The following is a 24,051-nucleotide window of genomic DNA, read 5'->3' as shown; positions in this document are numbered from 1 at the left end:
TGATTAATCATGATTATTACTTTAACACACAACTTTTAGAATTAACAATAAATTACCATTCCAATCATGATGTAAATTATGCAATCATGATTAAACACTTAAACACTTTAGTAAGATATAGAAAATAACAAGTAGTAATGTTGACACCATCTTTGAACCAATACCACAAAGTCCAGATTGTGTCAGTGTTTTTGTTGTGAAATTACACGTGTGCACTTTAAGTGTTGCAAAGGTGACTGAGTGGTAAACGTCTCTTTTCCTTCGTAACTCATGTTGTAGGTGTAATAAATCCAGTGACTGTGTGAGATCATGGGTTAATCATTGAAAAATGAAGCTTATAAAGCTGTGCAGGCAGGAGTCTTGGATTTAAAACTGAACTGAGCACCTGTTGGATTCTGGTCGTCTTCTCTGAGGAGGTAATAAACTTTAATCTTTATTTTTGTTAAATGTGGAGGGGTCTAGATGTCCAAATATGATGTGGTATCATATAGTTAGCTCAAATTCTGAGGAAATAGTAAAAATGCTGAGCAAATTCTCTGAAGTCAGGTCCTCAAATTCCATTTTTTACTCAACTACAGTGTTGATAAAAAGAATTCACCCCCTTAAATGTTTTACCCTTTTATTATTTTCATAAACCAATCAGGGTCAATATAATTTGACTTTTTGGCAAAATAAAAAATTTAATTATCAAAGTAAAATCAGATCTCTATGGTTACGTTCATGCTGCAGTCCCTAATGCTCAATTCTTTTTTTTCTCAGATCTGATTTTTTTTTGGCCACATTTAGAACCACATATGAAAGTGGCCTGAATCTGAATCGAAAAGATCAAAATCAATGTGACTTATGTTGTTTATACTGTCAGAAAAAAAATCAGATATGGATCAGTTTTAACTGCAGTGTGAATGTAGCCAATAATGTAAAATAAGTGACTGCGTAAATATTCACCACTTCCCAAAATCAGTATTAAGTAGAGCAGGGGTTCTCAGATGGTGTGGCAAGGCCCACTAGTGTGCCTTAAGGCAAGTCTAGGTGTGCTGTGGGAATTTGTACAATACATTATACTACAACTTTATGGCAGCTTTAAGTACTGTAACCAGGCCTGCCCACAGATCTGGACCCCTGAAAAACCGCAGAGAATGGGACCTTATTGATAATCAGTGCATGTGTGTTGGATCAGTAGCATTGGTGCTAGCATCCTAGCTAACAGTTACCTCATCAAGAGCTGAAAAGCATGGCAAGCTATTATTGGGTCGAAATTATTCATTTATGCTATTTTTAACCAACTTAACCCATTTTTCTACCAATTTTTACTCACTTCTTTTGACAACTTAAACCTTTTTTTGGTTTGTTTGTTTTTTTTTTTTTTAGCATTTTAGCCACTTTTATTCCTTCTTTTGACCAATTTTTACCACTTTTATTAAAAATTTTGTCACATTCAACCAATTTTTGCTACATTTTTGCCACTTTTTGCTAAATTTTGCTATTGTTTGGCTATTTATGCCATTTTTCGCCATCACTTTTAACCCCTTTTTACCACCTTTTAACCACCTTTTACCACCTTCAGTGCTGCAGCCCCCACCCTCTGGAACACTCTTCCTGCAGACATCCGTAGCGCTCCATCTCTGGACATTTTCAAAAAACGTCTCAAGCACCACCTGTTCACCACAGCCTACAGTCTTCACTAAACCACCCCTTACACTCATCCTACCCCTCACATAGTTCATGCATGTCTATGTTTTCCTGTAAAGCGTCCTTGGGTTTCTTGAAAGGCGCTATATAAATTCAGGATATTATTATTATTATTATTATTTTAGCAACTTTAACCCTTTTTGACACTTTTCTGCCACTTGTGATCTATTTTGACACTTTTTGACACTTTTTATGCAACCCTTTCACCAGTTTTTGCCCACTTTTGCCTTTGCTTGACAACTTTTTTGCCCAATTTTGCGAACTCTAGTCCAGATTGAATCTGAGTTTTCTTCAACAGCAGTGGCGTGCACAGACTTTCTCAAGGGCAAGGGCGAAAAGAAAAAAAAAGGGCACTTTAGCATGTTCTTGCCACTGAAGAGGGCGAGTATTGCATGTTTTTGAGGGCACTTTAGCACATGTTTTGGCTCCCAAGAGGGCACTTTAGCACATGTTTTGACTCCCAAGAGGGCACTTTAGCACGCATTTTGGCTCTCGAGGGCACTGCAGCACACGTTTTGGTGCCCAAGAGGGCACTGTAGCATGCGTTTTGGTTCCCAAGAGGGCACTTTTGCATGCGTTTTTGGCTATCGAGGGCACTTTGGCACGTAGTTTTGCTCCCAAGAGGGCACTTAAGCGCGCATTTTGGCTCCCAAGAGGGCACTTTAGCACGTGTTTTTCAACAATTGGGCCACGATGGGGGGTGACTGCCCCCCCCTGCACACCACTGTTCAACAGTGTCTTTCTTTACAATAACCTTTTTCTCTGATATGCCTGGAGTATTCTTCTGTCTTCATGGTGTAACGGTAGCCAGGAATACTGATTAAGCAGTGACTGGACGTTCTAGACACAGATGTCTTTACACTCAGACATGTTAACTGTACTTAGGTGATCATCATGTCACTAAATGTGAGACTACTCATACCAATTGGCTGGATTGTTGCTAAAGTGGGTCACCTCAAAGGAGATGAATTTTACAAATGACATTCCTTTTTTTAAAATGTAACTGGCATTACTTTGTAGAAATCTGCTTTCACTTTGACATTAAAGAGGATTATGTTGAATTTTTGGGGGATAAAAGGCCAAATTATATTGACCATGATTGATTTTTGAAATAGAAAACATCCAAGGGGGTGAATACTTTAATAGGCACTTTATCTTTCTGCTGAACAGCTTGAGGGTGGGTGGATAAATAAATAAATAAACAACATTAACATTACTTATCAAAGTGAAAATAAAAACCTAATATTTCGTTGAGCGTCGTGGCTGAATTGTGTGACTCTTGCAGCAGCTGCTGCCTCTTTTTTTCCTTCAACACAGCATTTAACGAGGAATTTCACAAATATGCTGGACGGTTTTGGCTATTATAACCGTTCTAACATATCTTTATTACTTCTAAGCATTAAAATCCATCCGCGTGGTCTGTGTTATCAGTGGGAAGTGAAAAGTAGGGCAACGTTCATGCACTTGCAGCGATTATGTCATCGCCCCAGCCTGCCGGTCAACCTTTCACCTACTTTCTCTCTCAGTGACAGCCGGCGTTTGTGTTGACGGTGGCAGAGGAGGAACTCGTCGTCAAAATATTACAGGTACAGTCAGGAAACTGTTCAATTTTACTGTTTGTTTCAAAGCACATTTATGTATTATCTGTAATGCTAAGCGTTACAAAAACCCAGCCGTTTAAACGGAGGAGGGGCTAGCCTTTCCGTTTGCTTTTTAAGTGATGGAAAGTGAATGGGGGGGGCGCGTCTAGCTAGCTAACAGCCGGTTAGCATCGTCTTTAGAGCGACAGGCTAACGGCTAAATGTGTTAGCACTCGAACTACGCTGAAGTTATTAAAACAAGTGAACTACACGCCATGGTTCACACGGTGTCTGTTTAAGTCCACTAATGCGCGGTTGTGTTCAGTGGGTGTGTTGTGTGTTGATGAAACTTAAATCCACCCGCTGGTAGTGATGTCATGGCTTCAATAACTCTGGGTTAAAGAAACCAGCATTGCAGGCTATTAAACTTTTAAAAGGATAGCGAGGACTACTGTCCTTAACTCCAGGGTTTGTTAAGACATTAGTAAACAAGAGAGCACACACGACAAAGTAAATAGTGCTAAGGCTTCAACAATACTTCTACGAAGGGCAACATAAACATATGGTTATATAGCTGGGCAATATCGCCTGGAATTAATATTGCAACGTTTCATGGCTGTATCGTGATATACGAAATGAAGGTGCTTTTAAAAAATAGAATATCTTGTAAAAACGCATTTTTTTCCCCAGAAAGTTAACTATCCGTATATTCTGTAGACCCTGGGTCATAAACTCCATTCACACAAGGGCCAGCTTTTTCTTGACTTATGCTATGGGGGCCAGACATTGTAATAATATTAAAATAAAATCAATGTTTTAGTCTAATTTACACAGCAGCAGCTCTCCCCCACTCAGTGTTGCCAATTTAGTGACTTTGTCACTACATTTAGCGAGTTTTCAGACCCCTCTAGCAACTCTTTTTCAAAAAAGGGACTAGTGAAAAATCTAGTGACATTTTTCTGGTGTTATTGGAGAGTTATCTGACATGAAAGCACGTATTGTTGTTGCTATTTTCAGTTAGCAGCGGGTGCTGCTGTGCGCCCCTTCCCATGCCTAAGCACTCACACACCGGCTTCAGACTGGGAGCAAGTTTTGCTGCTTGCGTGTGCCACACATGTCAGGTTCGGCCCCTGCCTGTGCGGCTTTCACACAAGGCGCGAGTTTTCTGCATGTCACCCGCATCTCCGTGCTCTCAAAGCCCTGTCATTCTTCATAAGTTTTACCTCAATAAACCCCCTTAAAAGCAGCTTTATTCAGTGTACAGTGGAAGTTTTTTGGGAGCTATTCAAAATAAAAGCACTCTGTACAAGTGAACGGAGTTTCTCTATAGAAAGGTTAAACCAGGCTTTCACTTTGAAAAGTACAAACCAGAAAAGCATTCATGTGGTGTTTATCTTTCCTGTGACATATTGTACCAGTGTGGAGACAGAAAGGTTCACTAATAGTAGATCGTTAGAGAGCAACTTTATAACACAGGCACACATTGTGGCCTTCCTCAGGATTATCAAGAAACACACTGTAAACATATTCTATGTGCATATTTGCCACAACGTTTTAAATATGGCTCTCCATTTATCATTTTCCTGTCTAATATGGTCCACAGCCGCAATATACGACTATTATACGGCGTTTTAATGTTGTCTAAGTTGCACCTTTGTGAAATAAACAAAGATAAATGCAACTGTTAATTCACATGTCCACATTTCTGTTCATGCACAGTATATATCCTGTGTATATGTTATATGTATATGTTCTTATTTCATATATCGGCCAATGTATTGGATATCGGCTTTTTTTAGCCCCCATTATCAGTATCAGCATTGGCCCCAAAAATCCCACAGCAGTCGGGCTCTAATCCTAATACAAAAACATTCAAGTGAACTTCGTTTCCTAATGGAGAAACACATTGACACAGTTTTATTTAGATTCAAAACAGGATGATTGTGTTCCCACCACTGTTGGACTTCATACATATGCAGGAGCATAAATGACTGCATCATCAGCATAAAGCTGGATGCCAAGTTTTGGGCAAATCATACATGAACAGACCAAAAAGAAAAGGGCCAAGAATTTACTCTTGGGGAATACCCATTGTGTGTGTGCTTTTTTCCTTCCTTTTTTCTTAAGATGATTTATGTCGGTCAACTTTTACACACTGCTCTCTATTTTGAAGATAAGATTTAAACCAATCCACTATGTTTTTGGAATTTTTTTAGATTAATAAACAATATACTTAAGTAAAGGTAAAATTACTCATTTTAAAAACTACTAAAAAGTGTACAAATATACAAAAGAGCCACTCAATTACAGTAACTTGAGTAAATGTAAATAGATGCCATTCACCCCTGCTAGCACTGTATGATACATTCAACTCACAGTACAGTTTATATCATGATTCTTTCTATGATTGCTCAGTGTTTCTAAGAAACTGTAACTGTGCTGTCTGTCTTGGCGAGGACACTCTTGGAAGAAAGTGATTTCACCATAACATTGATATCTTTTATTTCACATGCGTTATTAGACTTCCAGTTTTTTATTTTGTTGTTTTCTTATTAATTGCAGAGTTTGTTGCCCCTTCCAGTAGACTTGGTCACCTGAAGGAGAGAATTCAGAAATGTGGATGAATACTTTTTCCCGGTTTGCCCGGCCTGCTCTGCGGAGGAGCACCTCTGTCATGGCCTGCCAGGCTTTGAGGGTTCGTCATAGAGCAGGAAAAGCTCCAGGTCCTCTATCCTCTTGTCTGACTTCAGCGCAGCTTCGTGGACACCAGACCTTAGGGTCTGCCTCCCTCCCTCTGGCTCGGCACTCAGTGAGGCATGTCCGAGCTCTGGATGAAGAGAGGCTTTTGGAGGTGGAGTGGGAGGATGGAGGCCAAAGTCTGTACCCATTCACTTGGCTGAGGGACAACTGCCAGTGTCCAATGTGTACTCTGGAGTCTGCTCTGGCACGGAAACTGTTGATGGCTGATCTGGATATTCACACAGGCATCGATGTTGTGGAGGTCAAAAATGACAACAAGGTAAGTCTGACTTACTCTCTGGTTCATAGTAACAGTTTCATTCACTGTAAGTCTGTTACATATATGTAGACTGACAATTAAATAAACTTGAGACTTCTCTCACTCTCGGTATGGGTTACTTTTACTTAGAAAAAGAGGGGATTTTTAATTTGTAACCTTGACTGGCCAAGGAAATGTCCAGTTAATTTTTACAAAGCCTACAACCTTCTGCAAAATTAACCTTCTGTAAGTTCTGCATTTGTTCTCCGACACACTTTTACAATCCAACATGATGGTAATTATAAATACAATAGGTGTATTAACTTTTACTTTCATCTAACAAAAAGCAAACCAGTTCAATTATTATTGCTCGGGCATGCAATCTCTCATTGATTGCCCATTGATTTGCTCTGGAAATTTCTGAAGCAGTCATAGATTTTAGAGGGGTAAATTCACACATTGCCAAAATGTCTATACATATATACTGAAATGACGACTTAATGATTTATAAAAGCTGAGTAAGAAGTAAGGAAACAGCGAGCACCTAGGGCCAAGCACTAAGACATGATACCCTAAGTTTAGACTGTGCAGTTTTTCATAACAGTGAAGTTAGAGCACAGTAGGTGGACATACAGTCTAAACAGACATTATCTTAATAATTCTAAGAACTGTGTTCTTTAATACATATTTAAAATGAATTATATTGGGGTTGCAGACAACCAGGTGGTTGTGTTTCACCCCATGTACAGAAGCCAGTTGTCTAAGTGGGTAGCTCAGATTCAGGCCCAGCCTGTGGCTCCTTACCCTGCATTTCATACCCCAATCTCTCTCCCTGATCCCCTTCACTGTCCTCTGTCCTGTTCATTCCAGATAAAGGGAAAAGTCCAAAAACTAAATAAACTAGAACAAAAAGTAAGGAAATTTGTGTCTGGTAGATTTTATCTTTGTTATAACAATGCTTCTTGGCAATAACATTTATACAATTGGAAAGCCTGTTTATTTCCCTCTTAAATGGTACCACATTTGTAAAGAACATGCATTCGTAGTATGAGCAGCAGAGCTGAGTTTGAGGGTTGTGCCCATGAAAAATTTGCCACATCATCTCTGCCAATGCCAAACAGCCTGATTGCTTTTGCTGCTGACTCTTCTTTTTAGCTTCTGGTACTGGTGGTGCTTACAATCAGATGCCTGTTTGGCACCTGCTATGTTCAGAGATGAGTCCTGATGTCCACATTTTTCATGGACGCAACCCTTATACTCAGCTCTGCTGCTCATCCCACAAATGCCTTACAAATGTGGCATCATTTAAAAGGGGAATAAACAGGCTTTCCAACGGTATGCCATTTATTGCACAGGAGCATTGTACAACAAAGAAATAACACAAATGTTCTTACTTTCATGCTAAGTTTATACTAAGCAAATACTAAAAAAGATATGAAGCCTTTATCAACATAATATCGGCTAATATATTAGTAAATCTGTTGTGCGGACATTTCTTCTTTTCTTTAATTTCCCTGGGCTTTTTTATTTATCATTTGTCACTTGCAAGTAAAAAAAAATCACCTTTGGTTTAATTAGACTTGTTGACTTTATTTATAGTTGCCATTTATATTCTACTGACTGTTTGAGGCCAACTGCCTGGTGACAAACTGTGAGGTACAGTGAGGTTATTTGATCTAATTTAGGCTGAAACACATGTTCATTTTGACCTTTATGTCCTCCAAAGCAGCCACCTTCATGAGCAGTGTCCTTTAGACCAGTTGTTCTCAACCTTTTCAGCCTGCAACCCCCAAAATAAAGGTGCCAGAGATCGGGGACCCCCGTTATGGAGTCATGGAGGAAGAGATTAGCATGAATGCTGCTAAAGTGCCAGTTTTATCAGAACTTGACAACATTTCTTTGTGAAAAGAGGAACAAAGAACAGCAGTGAGTTGTTTTCTTTTCAAAAACAACAAAAGTCGGGTACTGACATGTCTATAGTTGCCATGTTTCGCGTTAGTCCTCAGTAGCTGCGCACACACAGCTCGACAGTGGCTACGTCACGTGTTTTGTTGCTCTGATTGGCCCGTAGAGATGTGACAGACAGAATGTTCACCCAATCACCCTCCAAGTTTTTTCAAAGGCTCTGCCTTTTCTCAAACGTTTCCTGTTGAAGCTTTCCCAGATGGATGTGTGAAACAAATCCATCTGGCGTGTCAGGTTAGTGACCCCCCCCTCAGTGTCTCGCGACCCCCAGTGGGGTCTCAACCCCAAGGTTGAAAACCACTGCTTTAGAGGACCATCCCCTGAAATCTGACACAGCTATAAACAGATCCCTGTGACAAGACAATGGTGCCAAGCTGCTGCTTCTCATTTTCTTTTGTTTATAAAAAAATCGTATGCAGTAAATTTCCTGTTGTTTAATGTTTTCTGAACCAAGATTTACTGGGTGGCCTATTAGGGTAAACATCTGCTTCATTTATAACAACCATGATTTTCACCCCAGACTATTGAAAAGATTACATGATGATGTTTTATTAAAGCTCTCACATGTACAGCTCCCTGAAGGAAATATAAATGTGTCTTAGTGTGTAATTCTTTTTCTGTTTAATGATTAAAATAATGCTATTCAATGCTTAACCTTCATGTGGAGCACATTCTTCTTTCTGAAAACCATCTGAATTAAAAGAGAGAATACCAGTCTAATCTAGCTCTTGCATTAGTGCAATGTAATTAATTATTTTGGAACAAAATTGTAGGAGCTGAAATATTTTGGCTCATGTAATCAGTCGGCTGTTTTCTTCTCCACAGGTGTCCATTGTGTGGCCTGACCAGCACACCAGTGTGTTTGATGCAGAGTGGCTGAAGAAACGCTGTTTCTCTCCGGCTGCCAGACAAGCAATGCAAGAAGAACTTTTCCTCAATGGTGAGTAGAGATTTGGTATATAACATTACAAGTATAAATGAAACAAAATATGAATTCCAATATGCTTTTTAATCATAATTAATGTTGTTTTTTTTTTTTTGGTGGTTTTATTTGTAAGGTTACACAAAGCTCTAGTAAACTTGAAACAGGATTTTTTTTTTTTATTTAAAGATCAAAAAGTGTTTTGAAATACCTAGAATTTAATATCATTCCCAATAAATGTACAGTATTTGAATTTTATGCAGGCTTAACATTGGTACAGGTAGCAGCAAATATCATGTTTTCAGATTAAATATTTAAAACTGTAATGAACTGTAAAACTAGCACCAACAATTGTAAACAACGATCAGCAGCTCAGGGCTTCTGCCGCAAAATTAATATTCAGAATAAAAATGTATTACTGTATAAAAAGTAAATATTTAGAAATAAATATCTCGAAAAAACCTTCTTCAAATATTGAAAAAAAACAATGATTACACTAAACAAGATATTTGTAGGGAATATAATAAAATGAAGCAACAGAGGTGAAGTTTACTAAATAGAAACTGACTTACATTTCCTGATGTGGGCTTTCACACTAAAAGCAACTGACAACCACAGACTTTTATTGTGACAGATTTTTCAGAGGTTCCACGTTTATTAATTATTTAACTTTGCTTTAGCAGTGGCCGTCGTCTGAGAGTTACAACACCTTTAAACAGCTGTTGTAATACGAGTCCCTGCAGCTTGTCTTAAAAGGAACCCTGCATGGTCAGACAAGTTAATCTTGTTGGATAGATATTTGCATCTCTCATATGTATATTGAACCAAAAAAAATCCCCAGATGTCTGCATTTTGAGTAAATCTGAGCTCATAAACTCACCAGGAAGCTGCCATGATTTGATCTGCACTTGTACTGTGAGTCACTAGTGCTCCTCACATTGGTATGCAGTAACCAGTTTGTCAGACAGGTTGTATGTTTTTCTGCTTGCAGCTGTTGCTGCCATAATTGCTTTCATAACAGACACAAGTTTGCTGCCTGTTGTCGTTGTCGCCCTGCTGTCAAAGCTCTGTCATCCCTCTTAAGTTTAACCTCCCTACAAGTGACTGGATTCAGTGTATGGTGGAAGCGTGCCAGCAGCTTTTCAAAATAAAAGTATTGTGTACAGACAAATGGAGTTTCTCAAAAGAAATGCTAAAGTGGGCTTTTACTTTAAAAAAGCGTTAACGGAAGTGTTTTCGTACTGTGTTTATATTGTTATTTAGTTCTACATACATATGAGAGATACAAATATCTATCCAACAAAATGAATGTGTTTTAAAATAGATTACAAAGATGGACTCTTCGCTTTTCACACTTTATTATTTTAGCCCAAATGTGTATTGTCATTTTGTCTTTGCACCAAACAATAGAAAAATACTGATGAGTATCCATAAAACATATGGATAAGGAGTATTAATAAGGTATATAGGAAAGGGTAGCAAAATCACAAGAAATTAACAACCAGGGTCTATTCCTATCCCTCCTCATTATAGTTTAAGCTGCTCAGTAGGACTGCTCTGATTAAAGCCTGTCTGGTTACTAAAGCAATTTTTAAATATTTAAATTGTCTTTTCCTGTGTATCGAAAACACAAATGTTTTTGTTTTCTATCAAACGAGTAACTTTGCATATGTCAGCAAGAAGTCATTATGTTACTGTTTAAAAAGAAAAATGAAAACTGCTGCTAAAAATGTCCTGCAGAATCTAGACCGCACTGGTCTTAAACTTACTGGGAATGTTGTGTTTTATTAGGGCATAATTATCTTGCGTTTATTTCAAATTTAAGCCATTGCTTATTAATTTCCCTGTAACGGTAAACGTAATGTTCAAAGAGAATATTTTGAGACGAGGCTATAAATCATGAGACAGATGTCTGAGAATTGACAGAACGATCAAACACTGCCATGAGTTACAGCTTATCCAAGTGTTATCTTAGAAAAGCAATTTGTCTGTTTGCGAAGCAGCAAGGTTTAACTGCTCTTACATAAATAACAAACACACCAGTTTGACAAAGATTACACTTTTTATGCAGCATCCACAACCCTTATCAAGGACTTATTATACATTTCAAAAGCCCCTTCTTTATTTACATAAAAATTCCAGAGTTTGTCCTATGCTCTCCTCCCCCAAACGTGTGTTTATTCTAAAAAGTTCATTCAAATTTTCTTTAACCTTTCCCAGTTTTATTTTTCAACACAGAAATGTGATGAAATATTCAGTGTCAGAGATTGTGACTTGTGAAGAGATGAAGACTACTGTGGGAAAATAATCACTCAATGTGGGTGCTGGGTTCTTTCCAACGATTTCAGTCAGTATGAAAGTGAAAGTCCAAACTTTCTGCTTCAGCTTTGAGACAGATAGACACATTTAGTTCCCTGTCTTATCTTTTGGCCATCATCAGACTTCTGGTCTGTAGTAATTTGAAATAAGAAAGACTTATGTTATATATTTATCTGGCATGTTTGTGACTGTTTGGCTCTTCAGCAGTCTTCGTTATAACTCCCATCATTACTTTCTTGTTGAAATTCTCTTAAAATAATGTAAACTGAATGCAGCACTCATGTATACAGGGGCGTCTAAAAAATTAGAATATGAACTCACAAATAATCTAAAATCCATTATCTCAAAATATCAGAATATTGTGGAAAAGTCCAATTAGCAAAGGTTTCCTGAGCCTTCATCCTCTCACTCTGGTTCAGTACACACAACCACAATCATGGGGAAGACTGCTGACTTAAAAAAATCCAGAAGCCAATTACTGACTCCCTCCATAAAGAGGGTAAGCCACAGAAGGTCACTACTGAAAGGTCAGGCTGTTCTCAGAGGCTGGATCAAATTAGATTCATGGAAAGTTGACTGGAAGGGAAAAGTGTGGTAAAAAGGTGTACAAACAACAGGGAGGAGCTCAGTCTTCAGAGGAATGTCAAACGAAGCAGATTTAAGAACTTAGGGGAGCTTCACAAGGAGTGGACTTTGACTGGAGTCAGTGGATCAAGAGCCACCATGCAGACAGGTCCAGAAAGGGAGTACAAGTGTGGTGTTCTTAATGTCAAGCCCCTCCAGAAACTCCAAAGAGAATATCTAGGGAAATATAAGAGGAAGATGAGAAAATCTAGGGTATGGAAGTTTCACTTCTTGAATTATATCACAAGAAAAGATATAACTTTTTAATGATATTGAAATTCATTTGAAATGCACCTGTATACCTTTAAGCCCTGACACAGTGTCAGCACATTTTGGATGATCTTGTTGTTTTGAAGGCAAGTGACTGACGAACTGTAACTTGATTTGCTAAAGTACATGCCAGAAGGGATCCAACATATTCTCGTTTCAGCCTCTTTAGCCTCAATGTGTAAAGATGATGGATGAAAAAATGTTTAATTTGAGCAGCAACACAGACGAAGACTGACAGCGAGGGGAGAGACATTTAGGCTACAGCAGTAATTAAAACAATAATAACAATGATAACAAACCCAGATTGTGATGTGCCTGCAGACCCACAGGCTCACTAGATGAGGGGCATGTTTGAACGGGAGGACGTTGAGTTGACTCGATGAATTGATGATTTTCAAAGATGATAACACATTTTTTTGGGAAAAAGCAGTTATTTTCAGTTGGAGCCAAGGGTTTGAGCTTTGGAATGAATTTTTCACTTCATGACTCGGTAGAGGCTGAGAAATAGAAATTTTTGAGTAAATATTGAATTTCTGTGGAGTTTTTTAAAGGGCACATATTTAACCTTTTAAAGACAAGTCTGTATTAATCTCAGAGGCCCCCAAAACATGCCTGTGAAGTTTGTTGCTCTCCAGTACTGGATTTTTGTCTAAAAACTTCTCTGTTTCAGCCCTGCTCAGAACGAGCTGTTTCTGTGTCTGTGGCTTTAGATGTTACTGACTCCGCCCCTGACCACACCTCTGTCAGGAAATGGATGTGGCACTGGTGTTACAATGTTACAAGGCCTTTAGCAGGCACTTTTATCCAAAGTTAAGAACCTTGCCCAAGGTCCCAAACTAGACTGGACTTAGGTAACCCACTGAGCTATCCAGCATCTCAGCTTGCAGCTGATAGAGAGATCAGGAGAGGAGGGCGGAACTTTCTTCAAAGCGGGGACGGCCAACCGAACCTGGGGCGGGGCTAACTCCCCACATGACATCATGAGGGGAAATTCTGAGAACGGCTTGTTTTAGCACACATTTTCTGAAAGGTGGAGAAAGGGGGGGGGGGGGGTTCCGGTACTCGAGGGGATTGTGGACAGGCCAGGGGCACATATTTTTGCTAGAAAAGCCTGAAAAAGGAACAATATGTCCCCTTTAATCAAAACCATCAATGTTGTTTTCAGACACTTGGGCTTCAGAGGGAGTTTTTTAGGTGTTCTACAGTCTAAATGGGTTAATTAGGCGTGCTTCTGGCCTTATAATTTTTATGAAAATATTCTGTTAGTATGTGAAAACAGCAGGAAAAGGTTGGCTGTGAATATCCTTGTCTGTTATGAAATCTCAGCAGGTTTACATGCATGATAAAAATGAGAGGACTTTATCTGTTTACCTTTCCTGAGGAGGAAAGATGCCCTTGATTTAAACCCGTCTTTCAACACATTTTCTTTCTTAGAAACGTAATGTGCTTGTTGAGGAAAGAGGGTTTTCTTTTCCAGAGATCTGAAAGAGAAGTCATTTTACAGTACATTTACAATGGCCCAATTCACTTTACAGCCTGCAAGACAGCAGAGGAGAAAGTTGTAGCCGTAGAACAAGGTAGCGGCGTTTCAGTGGAGCGGGGGATGGACTGTAGTCGGTTTGTGTACACACACGTGGTCCTGAAGGACCCACAGGGCTGAGCGGCTCCTGCTCTCTTCCAGACTTATTAAGGTGGAGTGTTCATGTGTGTGTAGCAGAGGTCGTCTACTCATGCTGAAGTGTGAACAGATCTCCCTCATAGCAGATTACACACAGACAGATTATCATTTGGTAGCTTAGATTTTTTTTTTTTTTTTGCCTAAGCCCAGAGCCAGGGGCGTTCCTTGAAGACACTGCTAAGCTCATCCACTAAAACACAATGAAAGCTGACGTGCACACACCCACTCACTGGGTTTAATTATTTCCTCCTGAGTGCCAGTCTGAAATTCTTTGTGCTGAAAAATACTGGAAAATGTTCACAAAAGATGGATGATGAACAGCCTTCACCTCAGATGATTTTGCTCCTGTTCCCCTCCTTTACTTCTCCGTGACGTTAACCCACTGAAGCGCAGTCCACAGTTTGAATTTCTGTTTCCTTTTTCATGCAGTGCACCTTCATTTTACAGGCCCAAGTGTGCCTGTTAAAGCGTTCTCAACAGTGAGAGTCGAGCGCACACGGGACACTGTGAGGTCAATACGAAAATTGGAGCTCTGGGGATATTATTCAGCCAGTTCTGTACCTCCAGCTTTTATGTCTGAAGTAATGTTTTTTTCTTCTGCTTTTACCGTTTCTATGGTGTTGTACAACTCCAACCGCAGGATGTAGTTGAGCAGCTGCTATTATTGAAGTGAGACATGGAAGAGGTACTATTCAAGGGCACTTACTACACTATAAAAATGTTTTCATCCCTATAATATACAGAATCAGCCAGGCTCTGCTGAATTTCTGCTCTCTCACCCATTATAGAGTAGTTTAATGGAGAAATGTCTTCTTTCCAACATTCTTAGACAGTAAATTTAGTTTAATAGACCCACCATCTACTCCAACTGTTGGGTTAGTTCTTTATGTAGGCATTTATTTTCAAATATCTAATATAGAGTATTTAATTCTCATGTGATTCATCAGCTCTTCTAGCTGTTCTCCAACTCCAGAAAAAAAAACCTTACAGAGGTACAGTGTGTCTTCTTTTGTAAACAGCGCATGCTGTGGACCTTCTGAAAGGCTGACATCTGTATAAATGTGAACCTCATTCAGACCCCCAGTCTCTGGTTCTGTTTCAGCCATATGGAAAACTGATTTAAGGGTGAGGGTCAAGAAAAGATCTGCATGTTCTTACCAAACACAAGCTCACTGTTGTCAGTATTTCCTTCCTTAGGAACGAAACAAATCCCAGAGCCTGTAGGCATGTGTAACCAGGACTTTAAACCCAAACTCCCTGATGTTGCAGACTGTAAAGAATACTAGTTCTGTTGTAAATCTGAAGTCACTGTCTTTAATAGTAATTTAGAACTTTAGGACTTTATGTGAAAGTTTTTGTCAGTTGGTAGTTTCTATTGAATTGCTCTCCTTTGGGGGAAATCATTTGTGGGTCTGTCTATTAAAATATTGGATTATTTTGACTGTGGCCGGTAGGTAAATGCCCATAGAACTCAAGTACATGGTTTGTATGTTACTAATAAAGAGGACATGTTATGCAAAAATTCCTTTTTCAGGCTTTTCTAGCAAAAATATGTGCCTCTGGCCTGTCCACAATCCCCTCAAATACCAGAAAAATGCATTTCCTTCCACCCTTTCTTTCTCCACCTTTCAGAAAATGTGTGCTGAAACAAGCCATTCTCAGATTTTCCCCATGTGATGTCATATGGGGAGTAAGCACCCGACCCCAGGTCTGGGAGATTGATGGTTCGAATCCCAGTCAGGTCCTTGACTTTGGATAAAAGTGTCTGTAACATTGTAACATGACACCAGTGTACTGTTAATGCTACTCAGGCTTTTGAATTTAACTGTACATTTCCAACAAAGTGTTGATTTACTTCAACATCATTTGGATCAACAGAGACGTATTTCGTATTTAGGGGTGATAGTGGGATAGCGCTGCACTCTTACTTACGTTAAGAAGAAAGAAGTGTCTGTGGGCATGCACTTATTTTGGTTCATTGCAAAATCACACCGCCATCTACTGGCCTGGCATGTATAGTACATCGTTTTTGGTGTTTCCCGCCGTCTCGCGTGAACAGAGATAATTTTGAAAATGTTGCCGTCTGAACATGGACCTTTTTGGAAATGAAAAATGGAAAACGAAGCAAAACGTTGTCGTGTGAATGGGGCCTAGGGTGTGGGGAGACAGACACCGCACCCTAGGGCTCCGCCAACCCCTTTCACCCCCTTAGCAACTGCTATAACAGAACAATTGTATTTCCTCAAATAATTGGTTTTCCTTTAAATGTATATCCCTAGCAGCAATGGATCATTTTGTTCCCCTGTTATAGGACTGGGCAGTAATACGGTAATACCATATACCGGGGTATTAAAAAATAGCCACGGTATTGCCTTAGTCACCATCATTAACAAGAGACCATGTGATGAGTGCAGTTTTTTTTAAACAAATGCCTTGAAAACACGTGTCCCTCTCCACCAGCAGCACCACTGCCAGTTAAAGAAGATGCTTTGACATGATAAATGAAATCCTGCTGATGATTCATTTCAATTTGGCAAATGATGAAGGCGCTCAGAGCTATAGCGGAGTATTTAAACTCGTGCGCTGCGCGCAATGGCCTGGCTGCCATAGCGCTGGCCCAGCAGTGTACTCCTCGCTAAAATCTTTGTTAAAGTGCACTGCTGGTTGTACTGTGATCCACAGTATCGCGAGTTTAAAAAACACGCTAATTCTTCTTTCTGTGTGTAGATTAGTGATGAGGAATGTTCACGTTTAGGCTGTTAATAACCACAGGTGCTGCGTGCTGCAGCAGCAAAGTCAGATATAAAAATTTAAGGTTGATCTTTATCTGTTTTGAAGCACACGGGACATTGCTTCACACTCACAGATATAGTATAATAACAATTGAGGATTTTTATTTTAATTCATCTTCGTACAATAGGGTAAAGATGTCATATTTAAGTTATTACGCAGAGAGACACGGACAGAAAGAGAGTGAGGGAGAGAGAGAGAGGAGAGAGAGAGAGGAATGATAATAGGTTATTATGTCTCATAATGATCTGGAACGAGCGGAGGGAAGAGAGAGGAAAAAGCGCCTGCTGTGTGGAGAAGAAAAGAGAGAAACATCGTTTGCACCAGTGTCCTGAAGTAAATGTTTACTTCTATGATGAACATGTTCACCTGTTAATCTCTTCATGAGCTGCTGCAAACGCCTCCCTATAATTTTTTTTCAAACTGAAGCTTTTTGATAAAGGAATAAATGAAGCACTGTGGACGTGGTAATACTGTGGTGCCGGTAATACCGTATACCCCAGTAAAATCTGGGGAGGGTATGATGGTGTTAAAAAGTGGATACCGCCCAAGCCTACCCTGTTATAACTCTGTGACTTTTATACTGAGGAAGAGACATCACAGGGACATGGCTATTGTGTATTAAAATGGCAGTCTAAATCAGGCTTATGATTTATAATACAGTATTCCTTCAGTAGACTTGCTGCTTTAGCAAGAGTTTACATTCCTGGATGTCACACAGTGTTGTAACTTTTACCTCAGCCTCAGATCAAATCCACCAAAGAAAAATGATAAAATTCAGTGTTCTGTGTGGTGAATCACTGGACTTAACTCAAGGAGCGCAAACAAGAGGAAACTCATAGTTAAGTGTAGCATTTATTCAGCTATGCAAACAATTGGATATAGAAAAATCTGACATGATTCATGACAGGCATGCTGTCAAACATTTCTAATATGAACAGAATTCAGAATATAGAAAGATTCAGGAAGTTTTGCATTCACTATTGTGCTGTTTACTTGCTGACACGTGGGCTTTGAACATTTCACATTTCTTCAGAAGAGAGTCATGATGCTGAGCTTCTCTCAAGAACGCCAAAAGCTTTTGTCACTCACAGCCTTATCTGCAATGACTCTTCCTCTCACCGATAAATCTGTCAGTGATTTACTCAAATGCCTGCCAGATGCTTTTAATATTTGAACCTTGTCATCATCTCAGACCTCCCATTTTGCGCTTGTCATGTTTATTCATTCTGAGTGGGTCTCATGACTAATTCCACGTCACTGGTAGTTAAAGCCTCATGTGATAAAGTTAAATTGAATTTTGAAAAGGTAAAAATCTGCCACATTACATAGCTTCTAACTTATTTCTCATGCCCTCATGCTGCAGCTTACGTCACACCTCTACATCAGTAGTTTCTAAACGGTCTGTTTTCTTTCTAAGGTGCCTTTTTGTCCAATCTCTGATGCCGTAAACTGAATGATTTGCTGACTCTCAACAAGCTGTAATGATACGCCATTTTGGTACAAGTAGAGTGATTTGCTGTGATCGCTCAGAAATGAAGTTGTCCTTATTAGAGTAAGTACCACTGCCTGGCTTCTTTGGACGCTTCTCTCCACCCCGCAAGTCTGAGGAGATTTTACACATCACATGCTTGATTAGTAGTTTGACCATGTGTTAAGAAACGAAACAACTTCAAGCTTTTTGCCTCTGTGTACTATAATCATTTGCAGGTTGTTTTTGTTCCTCTGGCTCCTCCAGTTGGTTTCTAACATTGTGTGTTAGTAACGGAACAAAATCAGAGTCAAGGTCATCCTGAGAAGTGAGCATAACCACCTGAAATAAAGCAGTTTGATAAGACATTATGAGCTCTATGTGTCTGGTAAACCTTGTGTATGGGTCTTACTGTGTATTCAGAAAGTATTCAGACCCACTGCACTTATTTTCTTTTTTAAAGCTGCAGCCTGATGCTATAATCTAAAAAAATAGTTTTTGTTCTTATCAATCTTCACTCAGTACCCCATCATGACAAAGTGAAAACAGAATTGTAGAATTTTTTGAAAATAAGCATTATTTTTGCAAAGTAGCAGCTGCTTCATATAAACATATATTGTTTGATTTTTATCAGTATCATGTTAAAGTTTAGTCTTGCATCTTGACAACTTTCTATTGTCAGAAGAGCTAGACATCCCAGCTGTTATCTATTGCTTGTCTTCTATAAGTACAGTAGTTATCATCAAGCCCTAGTGGCTGATCTGCTTAGTTATTTTGTTTTTAACAATACAGGTACATCTCAAAAAATTAGAATATCATGAAAAATTTCAATAGTTTTTGTCACTCATTTCAGAAAGTGAAACCCATATATTATATAGACTCATTAGACATACAGTGAAATATTTCAAGCCTTTATTTTTTGAAATGTTGATGATTATGGCTTACAGATAATGAAAACCCAAAATTCAGTGTCTCAGAAAATTAGAATATTACATAAGATCGATTAAAAAAAAGAATATTTTAAACAGAAATGTCAGGCTTCTGAAAAGTAAGTTCATTTCTATGCACTCAATACTTGGTTGGGCCTCCTTTTGCATGAATTACTGCATCAGTGCGGTGTGGCATGGAGGCAATCAGCCTGTGGCACTGCTCAGGTGTAATGGAAGCCTTAGCCTAGCTTTACTCAGCAGTTTCCTCCTCTTGCCAACACTTCTTTTTCTACCCTCCCTCTCCTGCTCTCCAGTGTTCATTTCATTAACAAAAACAATGACAAAAATGTTCGTTAACGACCTTTTTTCAAGGAGGAAGACGGGACGAGGATGGGCTAAAAATAGATTTCTGATGATAAAACTCTGACGAAAAGTAGATCACTTTCTGTTACAGAGACAAGAGTAAAATGTCCATGCTGGACTGACGGACATTCAGATTCAACCAGAGGAGAGCGAGGAGGAGGAGAGGTGAGCCAGGTTGTGTGAAGCGGAGAGAGGAGCTCAGGTAGATTAAACAGGAAGCTTTTCTCTGTATTCTAGTGGTAGTCTTTACAAGACAGTAAACTAAAATGCAGCCAGCCTACCTTTGAATCGTTGAAATCTCCCCCAGCTGTTTAGTAGCATAGACTCCCAACGTTAGCTTCTGTTGCTGCTGTACTGTAATCCCCCTCAGCCTTGGTCAGTGATAAAAAAAAACAAAAAAACAAACAAAAAAAAAACATCCAAAACCCTGTACTAGGCCCTGATGGTTAAAAATATTCAAAGTTGAAATCTGTGCTAAAATCGGTGAGAAAATGCTAATCAGCGAGCCAAAGGAGGCAAAATACCAGAACATCATGATGTGTTTAAAGAGGCTCAGACTTTTGGCAACTCAAGAAGGACTAAATTAACTTACTGTGATGTGTTCAAAGTCACATGGAGAAATTTGAATTTTAGTTTTTAACGAGAAATATAAATAAATGTGGTCCTTTAAATGAGAAATGAATTAGTAATATAAAAACGATTTAAAGCATGAGTTCAGTTAAAAATGTTTTGTCTCTTTTTTTCCCCTCAATGCACCAATAGTCCTATTAAAATTACTAATATTATCAATGAAGAGTTTGATAATGAAGGTTCGTTAATAAGAGTACCATTATGAATAAAAATCAATGATCCTCATTACTAAAGTCTGTTATCTAATACAGTAGTTCCTGAAAAGGGGGCTGGGACCCCCAGGGGGGTCACGAGACAGGGAAGGAGGGTCCTGGGATGCTTTCCCAAAAACAAAGAGAAATTTAATATGATTTATAATCATACAATTTATTTGTCATTGTCAGAAAGTTCAATTTAAAATAAAAATTTAGTTGTCAAGTGATATTTGTGCCTAGATGTAAGTAATAGTTATAAAACTTCCTAAAAGGCACATTTTTTACATGATGCTTTATGCAACATCATGCACTTTATCCCCCTCAAGGGCAGGTGGGTGTCCCTGATCTCTGATCCCCTGATCTAATATGTGATTTATTTCAGTTTATTAGACTACTGACTTTATGAAATTATTATTATTATTTTTTTTTTTTTTTTTTTTTTTTACAGTTCGGCAAATTTTTAAAGAGAGGAGATAGGATGTGACTTAAAGTAAAGACTAAAATGTAAGGACTTTTGGTGACTAAAACTAGACTAAAACTATGGAGGGTAAAGGACTAAAATGTGACTAAAACTAAAACTATTTTTGACCTAAGACTACAACTGTGCCTAAATCTAAAAGCAGCTGCCGACATGAACACTGCTGCTCTCCCCCTCCCAGTGTGCCAGATGTTTAGCTTTTCCATGTCCTCCTGAACTGAAAATGCTCCATCAAATAAAGTTTATTTCTTCCTTTGTAGGCAAGAGTTTCTTGGTAATGCATGATAAATAGGAATAAAGCGGACAGGTTTTTCATGCAACGTTTATGTCCTAACAAAAGATTTAAATCTAACATTTAAATTATTGGAACTTATTAAAGGCATTGTAAATAAGCAACAATTATAAATATGATTTGCTTGTCTCATACACTTGTGTTTGGTATCAGCCCTGAAAAATCTCCTATCAACACCCCTGGTTCACCTAAACTTTTCAAAAGATGCCTCCATGTAGTTTGGACATAGCTGTAAAGGCCACTCTTATCGTTTATGAAATACAGATAAAAAAGCTTAAAACATTCGATTTTTTAAAACAAAGGAATACACTCAATCTGTTATAAAATATACTGCAAAAGCCAATAAATGTCAAAGCTCTATGCTGAACAAATTTATTTAAATTTATTGTTGGAAACCTCATCTAGAGAGAAACAATGATGACACTAAAGGTTCGAAGAGATTTCTCTCACTATAACAGCTGTCGCTGGTAATTTCATCTCTGGACAGCCAAAAAAAACTCCCTAGTTTCCAGTCACAGCCAGAGCTAAAAAAATAAAACCTTTAACTGTTGGGACCTTCGGTCAAAATATCTCTGGCTCTTAACTGTGATTTGACCTCAGCTGTCTGATCTTAATTAATCCAAACTTTCTGTAAGTCTCTGTGGAGCTGTCAGAAGCCTGACAAAGGCCAAACATACCTAACACACATACGTACAGGGTGGAAAAATTCCTAAGTTCTGTTAACTTTATAGTAGACTATGACTTTATTTACGGTACTTGTTAACACTTGAGAATCAGATACAGACAAGTGGTCATAAGAAGGCTTAGCTCTCTGTATAATGTTTCTTTCTCTTAACACACCATAAATGAGCTGATCCTTGACCCCAGAAGAACAAGCATTACACCCGTTTATAAGTAACTTAAAGGACTATGCTTTTTGGCAGGCTTATAACGAAGGATTCAGGACTATATGTTTTGCATAGCAGCTTTTCTCTTCTGCCTGTATTTATAAGGTTTTCCCTATCCATGTGGTGATAAACATTGATGTTTACTTTTTGTCAGTCACCCTGTTCCAAGGGTTTTTGCTCTTGTCTTTGTGAATTTCCACATATAGGAGAAAATATACAGACGTGAGCAGTTTGCACGTGTGGCCACATCTGCCTATGCAGACATCTTATGTAAACAGAAATGTTTGCGTATAGTCTTATGTAATGTAAACAAAAGTGCTTGAGTATTGTCTTACTGTTTGCACATGTGAAAAAGTATATTCTGCCATCTAAAGAAGTTTATGCAAGAACCTGAGGGAGGTTTAAAATATAGAAAACCTCCAATAAAAACTTAGTCCATTAACTGCAGGGACATACGAGTGAACTCTGTAGCTCAGTACTGATATGCTTTAATGGCATGAACAGATAGATTTTTATTACTAAAGCAGTACTGTTAGAATAACTACATTAATAGTCATGTTACATAATGTAGATTATTAAAATATTCATATTCTTGTAATTCAATACAACTAACACTCTGAGGCTCTAAGGTTTAATCATTTTATCTCACCTGGGCTTTTTGTCTTAAAGAGCTTGTAAACTATCAACTTTGTGGTGCACTAACATCCTTTCCTTCAGGACAACATGAAAATTAAAGCTCAAAGATTTTTACGACTAAGACTTTTTTTTCGCACAAACATTTTCACCCATCTCTTAGCCACCAAAAAGCGATAAAATAATCATTCTGTAACAAAAAAATCTTCAAGATATTTGAATTAGAAAAAAAAGTTGGCCCTATTTGTGCCATCAATCAAATCAGTTCCTGTCTACAGTAACACAGAGGGCCACATCACGGCTCTCTGTCTCTCTTTCTCTCCATTATTTAGACCAGCTCCTCCTCCATGATCTAGCAGCAGCCCCTTTTACCCCTTTAAGACAAGATATATAGGTCCCAGTGGTCCCCAAAACATACCTGTGAAGTTTGTTGCTGATGAATTTTTGCATGTTTAAAAACCCCTGTCTGTGTGTCTGTGGCTTTAAATGTTGATGAGCTGTCTGACTCCACCCCTGACTCCACCCTTCTCAGGAAATGGATCTCCTGATCCTCCTCTCAGCTACCACTTTCTTCCAAGCAGGGAGGGCCAACCAAACCTGGGAGCAGGGCTAACTCCCACATGACATCATGAGAGGAAAATTTGAGAGCATCTTGTTTCAGCATACATTTTCTGAAAGGTGGAGAATGTATATATATGTATAGGCTAATCAAAATAATAATAATAATATATGATCAATAGTAAAATCATGTTATAAAGTACAAAATTATTATAATCAAATTAAAGATTATGGTATTATTACATTTAAGGTTTAAATAAAATATTAGGGAAACAAAGAATGGTCTGTATAGATGCTGCTAAATACATCAGATTCTGTCCTAGCCTGAGGGAAAACCATTCAGTCACCTCCCAACAAACAGTGAGAAATCTTTTAATTTCTATCATACCATCTGTGAAATAGTTGTTATTTTAAAATTGCTTGTTATTGTAGCAGTATAATTTTTTTTCTGTACTGCTTTGGCAACAACATGATGCATTTGTTCATGTCGATAAAGCACATTTGAGTTTAGGATTAAGATAATAGAATTATAGAATACAAAAAACCAGCAGTGATAGACCTGAAGAAATTAAAATGCACATGTTTTTCTGTGTGTGTGTGTGTGTGGAGACTAGAGCTGGGTAATTTACCTCAAATTAGATAAAACTGGCTATATGGCCTGCTGCATTTTTCAGATCGCAGAAGTTGCAATATTTCTTTCACTTGAAATGTGTCAAAATACCAGTTTAATTAATCATTTTTGCAGCAGCAGCAGAAATTTTATGCACATTGTGCAAACATT

General features: G+C 38.4%; 1 protein-coding gene across 3 annotated transcripts in view; it reads left to right on the top strand.

Moving 5' to 3' along the window:
• The first annotated feature begins 380 nt into the window (after positions 1-380).
• Positions 381-24,051, top strand: part of bbox1 (butyrobetaine (gamma), 2-oxoglutarate dioxygenase (gamma-butyrobetaine hydroxylase) 1) — a 39,867-nt gene continuing 16,196 nt past the window's right edge. For 2 of the 3 annotated variants that reach the window (XM_041790925.1, XM_041790945.1), the window contains exons 1-3: positions 3,183-3,275; positions 5,832-6,288; positions 9,058-9,172. In XM_041790925.1, the coding sequence (XP_041646859.1) occupies positions 5,884-6,288; positions 9,058-9,172 (520 nt within the window). In that variant the 5' untranslated portion in view covers positions 3,183-3,275; positions 5,832-5,883. Of the gene's footprint in view, positions 417-3,182; positions 3,276-5,831; positions 6,289-9,057; positions 9,173-24,051 lie in introns of those variants that run through there. The other variant, XM_041790935.1, reaches the window with a different exon arrangement.

The sequence above is a fragment of the Cheilinus undulatus genome, linkage group 1 (genome assembly GCF_018320785.1).
Source record: "Cheilinus undulatus linkage group 1, ASM1832078v1, whole genome shotgun sequence".
Lineage (NCBI taxonomy): Eukaryota > Metazoa > Chordata > Actinopteri > Labriformes > Labridae > Cheilinus > Cheilinus undulatus.
Note: the sequence above shows the minus strand (reverse complement) of the source record. Positions and strands in the feature narration are given on the sequence as shown.